Here is a 15424-nt window from a genome sequence, read left to right as displayed (position 1 = left end):
AAGAAAAATAAATAAACAAATAAATAAAAAATAAAAAAATAAGGTGCTACTTTGGCTTTTTATCTACGTGTCATGAATCTACTTTGGTATGATATCTACACTTACATTGCGATCTGCGTCTCATGAATCTACTTTGTTATGCGATCTACACCTTATATTGCAATCAACACGGTACAAGAACAAGGAAAACATTCTCTTAATTGGTTTCGAGAGAATGTGTGGTACAAGAACAAGGAAAACACTTCTCTTCATTGGTTTCGAGAGAATGTGTGGTACAAGAACAAGGAAAACACTTCTCTTCGTTAGTTTCGAGAGAATGTGTGGTTAGAGAGCCTGAAGTATGAGTGGAATGTCTGTTTCAGTGTTGAGGCTCTGATCACTCTTCCACACGATACAAAAACAAGGAAAACACTTCTCTTGGTTTCGAGAGAATGTGTGGTTAGAGAGCCTGAAGCATGGGTGGAAGGTCCAGTCCCGAGTCAACAAGGGTCATGTGGCAACAACACACTTCATTTCGCCACAGACATCATTCCAGACAGCTTTGGTATGTTATCTATAGTTTGTTATCTAATTTCTAATTTGCTTGTAATCTACTTTGTTTCCTTGATTTCAAAGATAGACCAGTTATTTATTTTTCTTAATTCCATTAACCTTAGTAAATCCTCCTTTTATTTCAGGCTTTGATACAGCCCTCAAGATGCTCGCAAAAGACTTCTACACCGAAATCAGTGACGAAACTACGGCATTGGCATTTTTAAGAAGACATGAACTTTTGGATGAAGAACAATGTGTTTCACCGTGTCATCGATGTGGCGGAAAGATGAAGGATGCTCGGAAAAGAAGACGAAATGGCGAATTTACGCCCGTTCTTCGTTGCAAAAACCGTGGATGTCAAACTTTTCGTTCAGTTCGCAGAGGCAATGTATTTTTTCACTTCACAGATTTAAATAACAAACTAAATTGCAAGCTCTCTCTTTGCCAAATTTTAGAATTGACCTTTTATTTCATACAAGACCTCTCATGATTTGGTTCAAAGTTTAACTAGTGAGGCACTGAAGCAATATGCGATTGGTTCATTATGTGCAGAGAAGTTTGTACAGCGATTGTTTCAGTCCAGAATCGTGGTCAAATGGTGGGCACTGAAGAAGAGCCTGTGCAAATTGATGAAGCACGCTTTACAGGACGTAGAAAATACAACAGAGGTTGAATGTTGCAGGGAGACAGGGCTCCAAATTCAACAGACAGCGAAGCTGAAGTGGAGAATAACCGTAACCATGGAAGGCGCATTGATGGTCCTTGGGTGTTCGGTTTGAAGAAGGGGTCAGATTGCCGATATTTTTACGTCCAAAGAAGAGACCGTGAGACACCTCAACCAATTATTCAGCGAGAAGTCGCTGAAGGCTCAGTAATCCATTCCGACGAATGGAGAGCTTACTCTAATTTAAACCAACTCAATTTTCGTCATTTTTCCGTAAATCATCAGCAAAATTACGTCAATCTCAACACCGGAGCACATACACAAGGAATTGAAAGATCATGGCTTGACGCGAAGATTCGTATATTGAAAAAAATGAGAGGCTGCAATCAAAGAACACTTCAATCCCATCTAGACTACTTCTGCTGGCGGATGATGAGAAAAGAAGCTCCTGACTTATATTTAGCATTTTTATCCGATGTACGTGCTGTTTATCGCTAGAATATTTTTAATAAACATTTTAGACATTTTAGACATTTTAGATTTTTTTAGTTTCAATTAAATTAGACATTTTAGAATTTTTTACTGTTTCAATTAAATTTTCTGTTATATATAATGTATTGTGATTTACTATGTAGATATTCAAATTAAATTTTGTACTGTGCAGACATTTTAGCCGAGGTGCATGCTGTTTATTGCTAAAACATAAACGAAATAAAAAATTTCAATATTTCAAGTACATCTTTATTTTATGAGTCCAAAATAAAATTGGTATAGTGTAAATATTTTTTCCTTGTAGATATCAAGCCAAAGTGTGGTGTAGATATCTTTTGCTTGTAGATAACAAGCCAAAGTAGCACCTAGTAGTAGTAGTAGTAGAAGTAGTAGTAGTAGTTATAGTAGTAATAGTTATAGTAGTAATAGTTATAGTAGTAGTAGTTATCGTAGTAGTGGTTATAGTAGTAGTAGTAGTAGTTATAGTAGTAGTAGTTATAGTAGTAGTAGTTATAGTAGTAGTAGTTATAGTAGTAGTAGTTATAGTAGTAGTAGTTAAAGTAGTAGTAGTAGTAGTAGTAATCTCTCTCTCTCTCTCTCTCTCTCTCTCTCTCTCTCTCTCTCTCTAGCCCCGTTCACACTGTGCCGACTTTGGGTCACGACTACCCACGACTCTATGGGTACACGAGGTCTTGGGTGTTGATGTGAAGGGGTCGGGCATGTCTTGAAAGAGGTCTTGACTCTCAGGCCCGGATTAAGCTTGCATTGGGCCCTACGCCACCCACACCCCTACGCCACGGCGTACTTGGCGTACAAGATAATCCGGCCCTGTTGACTCTTGAGACTTTTGCCGAATGCTGCGCCGACGTCGTGACGGGAGTTTGGAGTCGTGAGGGTTAGCACGACCAGGATCCTGAGCACGACATGGTGGCAACTAGTTGGCCGAATGTCCCAGACAGTCGGCAAGACACCAAGACCTCAATAAAACCTCCCCCCCTTCTTGGAGCGTAGGAACCAACTTGTCAAATGATAAACTCGCTGGGTTGTCGTGGCCTAGAGTCGGCACAGTGTGAACGGGGCTTCTAAATATCTCTCTCTGCTTATAATTTTTTTTATACATTCTGTGTATATATAGCTTCATAATAAGGGTCAAATTCATAAATTCAGTATAATCAATAAAATTAAGAAATAAATAATTAAGTGGATCAGGTGTCACCGCGTGGGGCAAGGTGCCATATGAACCCAGGGCAGCTTCCATTCTAAACTCATCGGTCATGCATATACATTTTTTCACTCGATCAGTAATGCACCAGCTAGGTAGCCTACAAGTCTTAATTGTTGTATTGTTATAGTTTTATGACTGCCTTGTTGTGGATGAAGAAACTGTTAACTATAGCTGATGATGGTTGAAGGCTTATGCTTGGTGAGGGAAATGACGTCATGAGGCGAGGCAGATTCAAGGTCAGGCAGGATCAGCTGACTCTTGTTGCTGTGCTGTGCCTCCAGTCTAAACAAGGCACTGTCGCCTCAAGATGTAATATAAACGGGGAGGGGCAGGAGGCACACTTTAACAATAAGGCATGCACATGAACAATTAGTGTTCTGCGATGTTGAAACTCTTAATTTGACGCCCCTGCTTAGAAGGCGGAGGAAGGGAATTAGAAGCAAGAGAAGAGAATAAATGAAGGAAAGGAAGGAGGAAGGAAGGAAAAAAAAAAGGGAACTAGATGAATGAGGATGTGGAAGGGATAGAAGGGAGAGAAGGAGGAAAGGAAGAGTAGATAAAGATGGAGAAGGGAATTAAGAGGAGGGAGAGATCGAAGGGGATCACTATAACAAGTACGGGAAGAAAGCAAAGTGTGGCAACCGAAGTGTTCTACATGACTCATGCCTGACGCGGCAGGCGTGGCCGTGGCAGTGTGCTTCCTGCTGGCGTGTATATGTATATATATATATATATATATATATATATATATATATATATATATATATATATATATATATATATATATATATATATATATATATATATAGTGGTTACGATATTTGTTCCCTGATAACAGCCCAGGCAAGGCCTAACGTCTAGTACGTACCCTTGATTGTACCCTAGATCGAGTCCTCTGTAGGTGTCGTGGGAGGTCAAAAAGGGAGAGGTGGGACTGTGCATGGTGGTGATATCAATGTGCGTGACTGGACGAGGAAGACAAACAAGGAACACGTTTTTTCACTAGAAAATTGAGATATTCAAAGAGGCCAATTAAGATGACTTTCAAAGAGGCCAACAAGACTTTCTAATTAAGAGGCCATTGCAATATATTTAATCTTTTTTTTATGTAACCGTTATGTAAAGGTATAAAGATTAAACGGAAACAGCCGACAATTGACCATTAAAAACCACAAATTATTCCGATTTCATGGGCTACAAGTTAATGGCTGTATATAATGAGTATATGGTTAACTATAAGTTCTCGAAAAATATAAAAGACACCTGGCAGATATATAATTATGATGAATTATAATGCAGTGCGCGACTACACAACACTGAACAATATATACAGATAACTCTTGATTTACGCGAGTATTGTGCCCTTGAAGAGGTCGCGTAAATCAAAAACAATGTAAATCAAACAAGAGGTAGGTTTCTATCAAAAAATAAATATTCACTTCATTCAGTGGAGAGAGAGAGAGAGAGAGAGAGAGAGAGAGAGAGAGAGAGAGAGAGAGAGAGAGAGAGAGAGAGAGAGAGAGAGAGAGAGAGAGAGAGAGAGAGAGAGAGAGAGAGAGAGAGAGAGAGAGAGAGAGAGAGAGAGAGAGAGAGAGAGAGAGAGAGAATATCCATAACACCGAGATATAAACTCAGGCACTCACTCTCCGCCTCACTCGTGTGAGGAAGAAATGAAGGACACCATGAGCGACTGGCTAGTATTGGTACCGGTACCGAGCAGTCTGCTACCGGTACCGTACCATATAGCTGGTACCATTAGTACCGGTACTGGTACCGGTACCTGCCCACCCCTATTGTTGAGTAGCGTGGCAGCGTGGGTACTGTATTGTTGTTCAAGTGGCGCGCGGGAAGAACTGAGCTCAGCTGTGTGGCCGCGGCGCCACGTGAGTCCAGTTGCGTGAGACATCTGGTGGCCACTCCATAAAATATCGCGTATAAGTGAAAAAACGTGTAAATTAAATATTTATTTGGATTTTGTACCCCGCGTTATTTCAAAAATCGCGAAAACCAAACTCGCGTAAATTGAGAGTATTAATATTAATATTAATAAAACTATATTGGGGGCATTTTTCGATGAATCGCAAAATCAATGAAGGGTCAATACGTGCAGAGTACGCAACGTAAATTAAGTCCCTCCCCTTCCTCCTGCCTAAAACCTATGCAGTGACATAACTAGGGGGGGGGAGTGAGGCACTGATGAATATGGGGGTTACTAGGCAAGTGGAGCTTCTGATGCCACATGGAAGGTTACTGGGGCATATTCTGAAATCAGATCAGAGGTGGGTATGAGGGCATGGCCAGTGGAGGGGTGCGTGCCCCCCTGGCCACTAGTGTCCAGTCCACACCCTGTGACCCCAAGTTCAAGTAAATTGTAGCCCATGTTGATATGTGGCAATCTACCATACATACATGTACAGGTAACTCTCAATTTACGCGAGTTTGGTTTACGCGTTTTTTAAATTACGCGGGGTCCAAAATCGTGCATGAAATGAATATTTATTTTTCGATAGAAACCTACCTCTTGTTTGATTTACATTGTTTTTGATTTACGCGACCTATTCAAGGACACAATACTCGCGTAAATCGAGAGTTACCTATTACATAGACCCCTAAAGCACCCCAGAAGAAGAAGACCCAGCTGATCTGGTCAGTGTAGTGTATCCTCTCTCTGTCTCTTCCGCAATGTGTGTGATGGTGAAGATAACTAATAATGAAATGCTGACGGATTTCTTATTTTTATGTAAAGAAGAAATCCATTGTACATCACATTAATAATATATGACGGATTTGGATGTTAAATTCTTCCTTATTCTTGAGGAGCGTCAGGGCTGGGTGTCAGCTGTCACAGGTTTATTTTGTAACCAAAACCATCCAGTAACAATGATATTTGAGTGAGAAAATTATTATCAGCTGCATGGTTATGTGAGGGGCATGCTAATCTCCATTCCATGCTGTTTTGATACTCGTATTTGTTCCACATTTAGCTATTTCTCAGCCACTCATAGCATCAAGTTAGTCGAAGTAAACAGCTTAAGCTGGACATTTCATAATCAAACTATTTATGTTTAGTTCTGATTTAAAGAACCTGTGAAAAGGAGTTTGCCTGAGGAATTTTTTAATATTGGCAGCTTTTTGAGATTTTGTAATAATGTTGTTAATACCTACACTAAGATTTTAACCCCAAGGTTTTAAGTGTAATTTGGTGAATTCTCCCCCCTTAAAAAAAAATTAAAAAAAATAAAAAATTAAATGCTGAAAAAATAATTGGATTTCTTTTTCTCCTCAACAGCCACAAACAGACCGTCTGCATTTTTGGGGTAGTGATCTATGAGGATTCATCATAGCAACAAGCCAGGGGGGTGAAAGCACCAAACACTTCAGAACAAGCTGGAATGATGAAAGACAGCCTACACCTTTCCTGCAGAACTGAAGAAGCAGCATTTAGTTTTAACAGCATCCACATCTATCAGTTCCTTCAGCAAGACCCACCACTTCACAAACCACAATGTCACTAGAACCCTCCCCTGGTGGAATAGGAGACGAGGATCGCAGGGTGTTCAGACTGATGAAGATAGTGGCTAGTGAAGGTCGTCATGCCCTTCACTGTGTATTCAAGTGGGGATGCAAGAAAAAATCCACAGAGTCAATAGGAGACTACTTAAGAAATAAAGGCATGAGCAATAAGGATTATGAAAAAAAATTTCGCCCTAATATGCATGAAACAATCAACAATGATCCTTCTGGAGAGTCTTACGATGTCACCCTTATATTTGCTTGCATCAGGTGGGGTTGTGATCAGCTTGCAGAAGCAAAAGATAAATGGAAAGATGGGCAAGAAAACTTGGAATCCCTCTGCACAAAAGTTAAAAATATTAGGAATTCATTGTTTCATGGAGAGAAAATACCTGCTGATGATGTTATGAATGAAAAGTGCAAAGACATTAAAGAAGTATTAAAGGAAATAGTTAAAAAAGCTGGGAGTAAGTATGGAGTGTCTGATGATGAAGTTCAAAGTACCGTCAAGGAAATAAGTAATCAGGTGTGTCATATTATGACCGCACGCCTAGGAGAAAAAGAATTTAATGAGCTGTCAAAGTTTAGAGAAGAACAGAAAAAATCCATTATTGAAATTGGGAGAGAGGAGTTGCCAGAACAATATAAAGATACATCAAAGATTGATCCAGCATCCTTTGTGACAGGGAAGGAACGGCTGGATGTTGAAAATGTGTTTACTAAGCTTGAAGTCATATGTGAGAACATGGATGAAACCCATGAAGTGGGATACAAGGAGCTGCTTGAGGTGAAGACTGAACTTGAGGAGAAGCCAACAGTCATAATAGTGGAAGGTGATGCAGGAGCTGGCAAAACCACTTTAACAAAACTGATCCTGTCAGACTGGGCAAAAGGATCCACTATTTTTACAGGTCTTGAACGCTATGACTTGGTTTTCTGGGCCGAAGGAAAAAAAAGGATCTCCTCTTACTTAGGGCTAATTCAGGGCCTCCTGCCAACAGCTTCATACAAATTTGATGATGCTGACCTAGTTAGGTCTGTACTTCAGCTGGAGGTCTTGCTTGTCATGGATGGCTTTGATGAACTAAATACAGAGTCTGAGAAGCTTATCAAAGAACTATTACATAAACAAGTACCAAGTAGCAAAGGTCACTTACAACTCCTGATCACCACAAGGCCCAGCAAGCTCTCTGACCTTTGCAATGTTCTTGGTGCACACACTAAGAAGATTCAAACGAAGCTAAGAGGAATATCTTTGGAAAAAAGAGTGGAATTTGTATCAAAATTACACAATGAAATGATAAAAGAGAAACAAAGTTATCAGGACACCCAGAAGCTGGTTGACCTCTTGAAACAGTCCCAGGCCCGCCTTGGTGAGCACTATCGACTGCCTCTCAACCTCACACTTCTCACCTACCTCTGGGCCTCTGACCCCACCAAAGTGAATCCTGAAACAACCTCAACTGGTCTCTACATTGCCTTCCTGGAGCTGATTGAGTCTCGCTTGCAGGCACGACTCCAGGAAAGGTTAGGTTGTGTGGCCCTGCCCGAAGGTAGAAGTCAAGAAGTAGTAAGGGAGTTTCAGAAAGATTTGTACAGAGTTTGCATGGACACGCTTCTATCAGATTCAATGCAGCTCTCTACTGAATCAAAAGATGTACTGGAAAAGAAGTGTGAAGACTTAGAAGTCCCTTTCAATGAAATGATTGAAGCTTTTCTTGTAGTTGAAAAGGAGTGGACAAGCAGTGGCTACATAACTGAGCTGACTGTGCCTCACAAAAGCATTTTAGAATTTTATGCTGCAAATCAATTCATGACATATATTAATAATAAACTAAAGAATGAAGAACAAGAAAAGAAGATTAAATCTTTGTTGATGAATCGTGGCATTACAAAGGCTGAAATAGATGATATCCTTCAGAGATCTGAAAGTGAAGACATAAAGTCGCTGAAAAAGATTTGCAATGATCTTCTTAAAACAGATCAAAACCTGGCCAAGTATGATAACATGCTCTTACACCTGACAGGTCTGTTGACTCATCAGTGCCCTGACATGTTACATAGGTATGCTGAGGATCTTGTTGATATACTAAAGGAAGCTGAGTTCAAGGGAACCAAGTGGCTTGACATTCTTGTGGAAGCCAAATGTGATGACACGCTGGCCACCCTTCTAGCTCCACTAAATGACCTCGTGAGTAGTTATGAGCTCGAGCCATGTCTTATTACTTAGATGCAATGGGAACACTGCCATTACACTCAAACAACACTGTACTGTTAAATTACTAGTGACAGGAAAGTTGGCTAATCACTTGTGGACATCTGTTGTTACACAGATTAACAGCTATAAGGGCACACAACTGCCAACGAAGTGTATTGATCAGACCATTTAGTGCTTATTCATTAATGGTATACTGTCTCATTCAATGCTGTATTTTTCCCTCAATCTGTGAGAAATTCATGCTATGGCAATAAGTAGAGAATTATGGCCTGTGTAGTGTGGACAAATGTCACCATTACCCTCAATTCCATCTTTCCGATCTTTTTCTGACTCCATAATTATGAGTGTACAGCCGTTGAATTGAGGGAAGCAGGAAGCTGATTTGACCCGAGAAAGAATTCAGATCTTTATAAAATCATGGGCAACTTTGTCGTACCACTCCAAATTTAGACACAAGTTCCTCCCAATTATAATAAAATCGATTGCTGTCAGATTTATTAATCATGATTTTAAGAGCCTCTGGTGCAGTGGTTAGTATTCCTGACTCTGACTATGCAGGCCTGGGTTCGAATCCCAGCCTTGACAGTCTGCTTGCAGTCCACTCAACTGTTCATCCTTCCTTTTGGGATGGTCGGTAAATGGGTACTTGGGGAAACTTGGGGAAGGTAAACTGTGGTAACCCGGATGTTGCACTGGCCCTATGTCGGGTTAAGGGTTCTCCCCCATCACCGGGTCAAAGAGCCAAAAGGACGGAGATGAGCAGTGTCGCCATGCGCAGCTATAGCGTATGCTCCCAACTCTACCTCTATAATTGTAATTGTAATCTGGAGTTTGCCAAGTAATCATATTTGAATATAATAGCCGTGTAATCTCCCCAGGCCTGCCATCAACTCACAATGCAGGAAACATTGAAACATCTTGATCAGCCTCTGTCATGAACACAGATTAACATGTTTTGTTCTGTCCTCAGCAACTCATAGTCCGCGATGGCCATATGGGAGCTGCCCTTGCACTGTTCAAATACCTGGACACCAACATCCCTGTGCAGGTTATTCTGGAGAATGAAGTGACCTACATTCCACGCCTGGATGATATGTTGTGCCAGCTCTCACAGAGGGACTGTGCAGTGCAAATTTTCTTCAAACATCAATGGAAGAATAAGGAATGTGGCTCTTCTGATGAATACCTAGGCAAGCTGCAGCCTGAGGGATGCAGCAGTTATGGGTACGGAAACAGGAAATACTTGGGGGAATATTGAGGCAGTGTCTTGATGAATTGTTCCAAAACACAGAACACTCCCTTCAAGACATGCTACATTTGTTTCTGCAGGTGCAGCGTGACTAAATTCACAGGCCATCTGGGCACACTTTCCTGCCTGCCAGAGACCACAACAGAGCTGAAGATTGCCTTTGCCAACACAGAACATGCCAAGCAACTTCTGGTGGAACTGAATGACTTGGTGAACAAAAGAAGTGATATTACATATATAGGTGAGAAGATGAACATGCAGGTACTTTATAAAGTGATTTATGATACCTTCATTTGAAACTTATTTCAGGAAACATATTATATTTTTCAAACGCAACTTTTATGGTTAACTTTACAGTGTTTTCTGAATATTAAAACTACCCTCTTGATTTGGCAGGAATCCACGTGATGTCAGAGGTCAGGCCTGATGACCTGACGCCTCTGCGTGTTCTAAAACCCCTTCAGGGAAGAGAGACTGGCAGTCTTTGGCTCTCTGGGGTAGATAAAGACTGGGAGATGAAGTGTGGAGTGATTCGTGCACTCCTTCCTGCTGAGGGGTAAGTCAAATCTGACACTTGTGCTGGTAAAACTGTCAATTACATTAGTTTTAACACATCTTTCCCTTTGATATGGAATTTTATTTCTCATGGACTCTGATTTTATCAAAGAAAATTACGAATTTCCTTCACTGATTATTTTTTTATATCAAATACTAATAAGTAGATTGCACTTTATTGACTTGATAGAACATCTGGCACCAAATGGACATCAAGTATAGCAGCAAACATGTTATTCAAGTGTTCCACAGCCAGAGTACTTCACTGTAATGATCAGCAAAACCAATGGTCTTGCAGGATGTTCAACTCCATTATGTTCCCTCAATGCAACTTTACTGCCAAGCGTTGCACTGACATCCTTAAGTGCCTGAAGGAGCTAGGAGTAAAGGTGAACAAGAAAGGAGGCATTCGCTTCTTCTCCACTTTCGAGAAAAATGAACTATTGGATCTTAAGGAGTTTGCCAGGCAAAGTCTTGGCTGTGCCCTATACTGGTAAGGCCTCATTCAAGTATTATGAATCCTCTCATGCATACAGTGGGGAAAAATGGAATTAGGGGAGTTACTTCGCTAAAAAAGTATGAGCAAAGTGTCAAACATAAATAAAACAACTTATAAAAACACTAATTGTAACTATTTAGAGCTAAACTGTACGATGTGATGCCAAACTCCATTTTTATTGGTACTGGACAAGCTAAAGCAATGTGGGTTAGTCCAAGTTAATCCAAGTTATTCAGAAGGCATCGTGAACAGTACTGGAAGAGCAAGGGTCAGGAATAAAAAAGTTGGACAATTAAAGCCAACAGTGGAATGAAACTTGAGCTGAATACTTTAAAATGACCTACAAAATGTGTTGTTTATAAACAAAAATATTTCCCCACAGCTCTGATGAGTCCAGTGTGTGGTAGCCTGACCGGTGAGACAGGAAGCCTTCATGTGGCGACACATTGCAGAGGTAATGAATGGCCCAGGCCAAGATGGGGAGTGGGATTCAGTGTCTCCCATGCAGAGGCCCTTTGTGATTTGAGGCTGTGAAGGACTGGGTTTTCATTCATTAAAGTAAGTAAAGGTTAAGTTTGGGGCATATTCTACAATGGCTACATTGGCGCTCATCTTCACCCTCCCAGCCCTGGAGCGTGTGGTGGGCAAGGCGCTGAGAACCCACAACCCAGGGCCACAGGGCCAGTGTGACGGTTTTAGGGCAACAAAGAGTGAAAAAAAAAAAAAAAAAAGCCCGCTGCTCACCGCTCCCATAGGTTACCACAGTTTACATTTAATGAAGTGGAGATAAGCACTGAGGCTACCTGCAGCGACGCCATATGTCCCCAAGTTTGCCTTTGAAGGGGAGGATGAACAGCTGGGTGGGCTACATGCCAACTGCCCAGGCTGGGACTGAACCCCAGCCCATAGATTCATAGACATGTGTGCTAACTGCCACACCATGGAGGTGCTTTACTAAGTTGCTGTGAAATATGTTTTAGTATTTTCCTAGTGTGATGGCCAGTCACCTTCCAAGGGTTTTGGTGTACACATTGCTGTTATGTATTCTTTTAAAATATGTTTTAGTATTTTCCTAGTGTGATGCCCAGTCACCTTCAAGGGTTTTGGTGTACACATTGCTGTTATGTATTCTTTGCTCTAAGATGTCAAAGAGTTGGTTTGCTCATTGGCCAATGAGCATAAAAAGATTATAAAACTCTTTACTCCAAACCAGGCTTGGATTCCAGTACAACTGATTATACCTGAGTACAAGTACAAGTACATCATAATACATATTACATATCCAAGTGTGAACAGGTCTCATTACTCTAGTTGAACTAGAGTACAAACACAAGTCCTTGAATCCAAGTACTGATACCAGTTAGCAGAGGTGGGCAAGTGCGGTACTTAATTAGTGCGATAGTGCAGTAGTACCGCATCACAAAAAAAGTACTGCACTACCACAAACTTTCTGAAAATACCGCACTAAAAGATCCTGCGGTACCTAGAAAACTATCGAAGACATTTGCAGCGCAGCATGCTCACATATTTTTTTTTTTTTTTTTTTTTTTACAGTGAATCGGACTCAATCAGTCAATCGGTATCACTCATCAGAATCAGTGATTCAATCATTCTGACTCTTCAGTTATTATTCAAAATTAAATACTAAATGAATAACTCAGAGTAAATCTGTTCGTCACTCAACCCAAGGCGGCGCGCCATGACTGCCTCTGACGAAGACTGTACATGGCAGTGTACAGCAGTACAAGCAAGCACTAACATGATCGCCGCTCAATCTCATGTCCCGTATAATTTTTTTTTTTATGCATAACATATACCATAGTACATATACTATATCTGTTTTTTTTAACTTCATTGTAACTTTATTTTCTCTCTCTCTCTTCAATGTAGCCAAGATCAATATTGTTTGATTACAATAATGATAATAATAACTAGACGTAATGCACTCGGAGAGTGCACACCTCCGCCAAAGATCGTCCTGAAAATTGATACGGGCATCAACTGTGATCATATGCATCATATGGAAGCATTTGTTTTGGAATTTGATAAAAAAAAATTGGAAACTTTGACCTTGGGCGAATTTTTCGAGGTCAAGGTCAAAGGTCAAGGTCAAGGCCATGCAAGGTGCATCATATGGAAGCATTTGTTTTGAAATATGATGAAATATTATTTTATTTTTGGAAACTTGGACCTTGGGCGAACTTTTCGAGGTCAAAGTCAAAGGTCAAGGTCAAGGCCATGCAAGGTGCGTCTTTTCCATGAGCCAAGTCTGAAGTCTCTACGATGACGAGAACCGAATTTATGGCCAATCTGACGTTTTTGTGCGACCTTGACCTTTGACCTTTGACAAAAAAAAATAATGGGTCCTATTCTGGATGGACAAGGTGCATCATATGGAAGCATTTGTTTTAAAATTTCATGAAATTAATTTTTTGGAAACTTTGACCTTGGGCAAACTTTTCGAGGTCAAAGTCAAAGGTCAAGGTCAAGGTCAAGGCCATGCAAGGTGCGTCTTTCCATGAGCTAAAATGTGAACCAAGTCTGAAGTAGCTACGATGACGAGAACCGAAGTTATGGCCAATCTGACGTTTTGTACAACATTGATCTTGACCTTTGACCTTTGACATAAAAAAAATTAATGGGTTCTATTCTGGATGGACACGAGGCGTCCCTGAAAAATTGGTTGAGATATCCGCAAAATTGTGCACAGGAGACTTAACGAACAAACAAATAAATAAATAAATAAACATATATACTGACCGGACCGAAAATATAACCTTCCAACTTCGTTGGCGGAGCTAATGATGATGATGATAATAATAATAATAATAATAATAATAATAATAATAATAATAATAATTATTATTATTATTATTATTATTATTATTATTATTATTATTATTATTATTATTATTATTATTATTATTATCATCTCGTTGAAATTTCCACGTGGTTTCTTCGCTGAGGCCTGAGACGCCAGTGCTTAGAGCTTTCCCACGGTCGAAGTTTCGCTATTACCAGTTGCAGTTGATGTGTTTTGTCTTAATATGTTGGACAGTTTGAATAATGTTTTACTGTTTCCGTCATGATTTTCCTCTATTAATAATCATTCGTTTTCGCTCAAACGCCGGAGAATTCCTCCCCTTCCTCCCCTCCCCCATATCCTCCCGGGCTAGTGCTACTGCAGCTGTCGCACCACCCTTCCTTCCTTCCTTCCTTCATTCATTCATTCATTCCCACCCTCCACTTCCTCCTCTCTCACATAACGCTGATCTCCTCCTCCCCCTTCCCTGTCCCCTCCCTCCTCCCTCGGAAAGTTGCATTCCCTTCCCTCCCCGTCCTACTCCCCTGTCGCCCCCTTCCTCATCCCTTACCTACCTCTCTCCTTCCCCAGTCTTCCTTTATTTTTTTTTTGTATCTCACAAGTTATTAGTTAGTCAATGGATAGCCAGGATAGGCACTGAAGTATTGTTTTTTATATTGACTAGTGACTACCGTTACCGCAGTACCGCACACTGCGTACCGTACTGGGAAAGAAAAAAATGGAACCACACTTGATTTGCACGACTTTAGATTGTACGAATTCAAAATAGTACGGTGTCAAAAAATAGGGTTTTTTCCTCATATTACACAGCTTCCTTAAAATAACACGATTTCAAGAAAATCAAGTTTCGCGCGGCTGATTTAGTTCAGTAATGCAGCCACCAGGCGTCACTAGGTGTTTCCCGCCACCCGGGCCGCGCCGCGGGCAAAGCTCATTCTTTACCAAGGAGACTATAGAATAGTCTCTTTGTTCTTTACCCACGCACGGCTGTGGTAGCGTCTCTCTCCCCGTTCGTTCAGTGTGTTACCAACTTACCACCAATTAACCATGGCTCCCAAGCACCCATCGGATTCTCCAGCATGTGGTAGTACTCCAAAGGGATCGATTAAGTCGTTAACATTAGACCAGAAACTATCAGTGCTTGACAGAATTGACAAAGGGCAGAAAACTTCTGTGATTGTGGCCGCTATGAACTTAAACGAAGCCACGATCAGGACCATAAGGAAGAATGCTAGCAAGATTCGTGACAGTGCTAAAGCAGGAACTCCACTCAGTGGTGCAAAATCTTCGTATGCTCGTCCTGTGGAGATGCAGCGAATGGAGAAGATGCTTGCTACATGGATCGACCATCAAAATAAGACCCACGTGCCCGTCAGCTTGGCCTTAATAAAGGCAAAGGCGATCTCAATCTACGAGAGTATTCAAGGTGAAGACACGAAGCCTTTTACCGCCAGTAACAGATGGATGGCTAACTTCCAGAAGAGGTATGGGTTTCATAACCTGTGATCATCCTTACATTGCACGAAATTTATTTTGCACAGTCCCGTCTGGAACGCATCTATCGTGCAAATCAAGGACTCCGAAAAAAGTACCGCACCACCGCAACCGCATTACTGATTTTTCAGTACCGCGCCCACCTCTGCCAGTTAGT

The 15424-nt window shown here is 40.9% G+C and overlaps 3 protein-coding genes and 1 long non-coding RNA gene across 9 annotated transcripts in view; 2 read left to right on the top strand and 2 right to left on the bottom strand.

Moving 5' to 3' along the window:
- The window catches only part of LOC127008578 (uncharacterized), a 52888-nt gene extending 40980 nt beyond the window's left edge, over positions 1-11908 (top strand). The window contains exons 3-8 of one of the 4 annotated variants that reach the window (XM_050880783.1): positions 7792-8619; positions 9617-9870; positions 9976-10136; positions 10292-10451; positions 10749-10943; positions 11332-11908. In XM_050880783.1, coding sequence (XP_050736740.1) covers positions 7792-8619; positions 9617-9870; positions 9976-10136; positions 10292-10451; positions 10749-10943; positions 11332-11356 — 1623 coding nt within the window. In that variant the 3' untranslated portion in view covers positions 11357-11908. Of the gene's footprint in view, positions 1-7791; positions 8620-9616; positions 9871-9975; positions 10137-10291; positions 10452-10640; positions 10944-11331 lie in introns of all 4 variants that reach the window. The other 3 variants (XM_050880782.1, XM_050880786.1, XM_050880784.1) reach the window with 3 other exon arrangements.
- LOC127008579 (uncharacterized) overlaps positions 1-15424 on the top strand; it is an 85577-nt gene that overhangs the window by 17941 nt on the left and 52212 nt on the right. The window lies entirely within an intron of this gene.
- Positions 1-15424, bottom strand: part of LOC127008582 (uncharacterized) — a 93222-nt gene that overhangs the window by 55276 nt on the left and 22522 nt on the right. The window lies entirely within an intron of this gene.
- Positions 1-15424, bottom strand: part of LOC127008587 (uncharacterized) — a 49701-nt gene that overhangs the window by 30770 nt on the left and 3507 nt on the right. The gene's annotated exons all lie outside the window — the stretch shown is intronic.

This window comes from Eriocheir sinensis, chromosome 38 (genome assembly GCF_024679095.1).
Source record: "Eriocheir sinensis breed Jianghai 21 chromosome 38, ASM2467909v1, whole genome shotgun sequence".
Lineage (NCBI taxonomy): Eukaryota > Metazoa > Arthropoda > Malacostraca > Decapoda > Varunidae > Eriocheir > Eriocheir sinensis.
The sequence above is the reverse complement of the archived record's forward strand: the minus strand, read 5'-3'. Positions and strand labels throughout refer to the sequence as shown.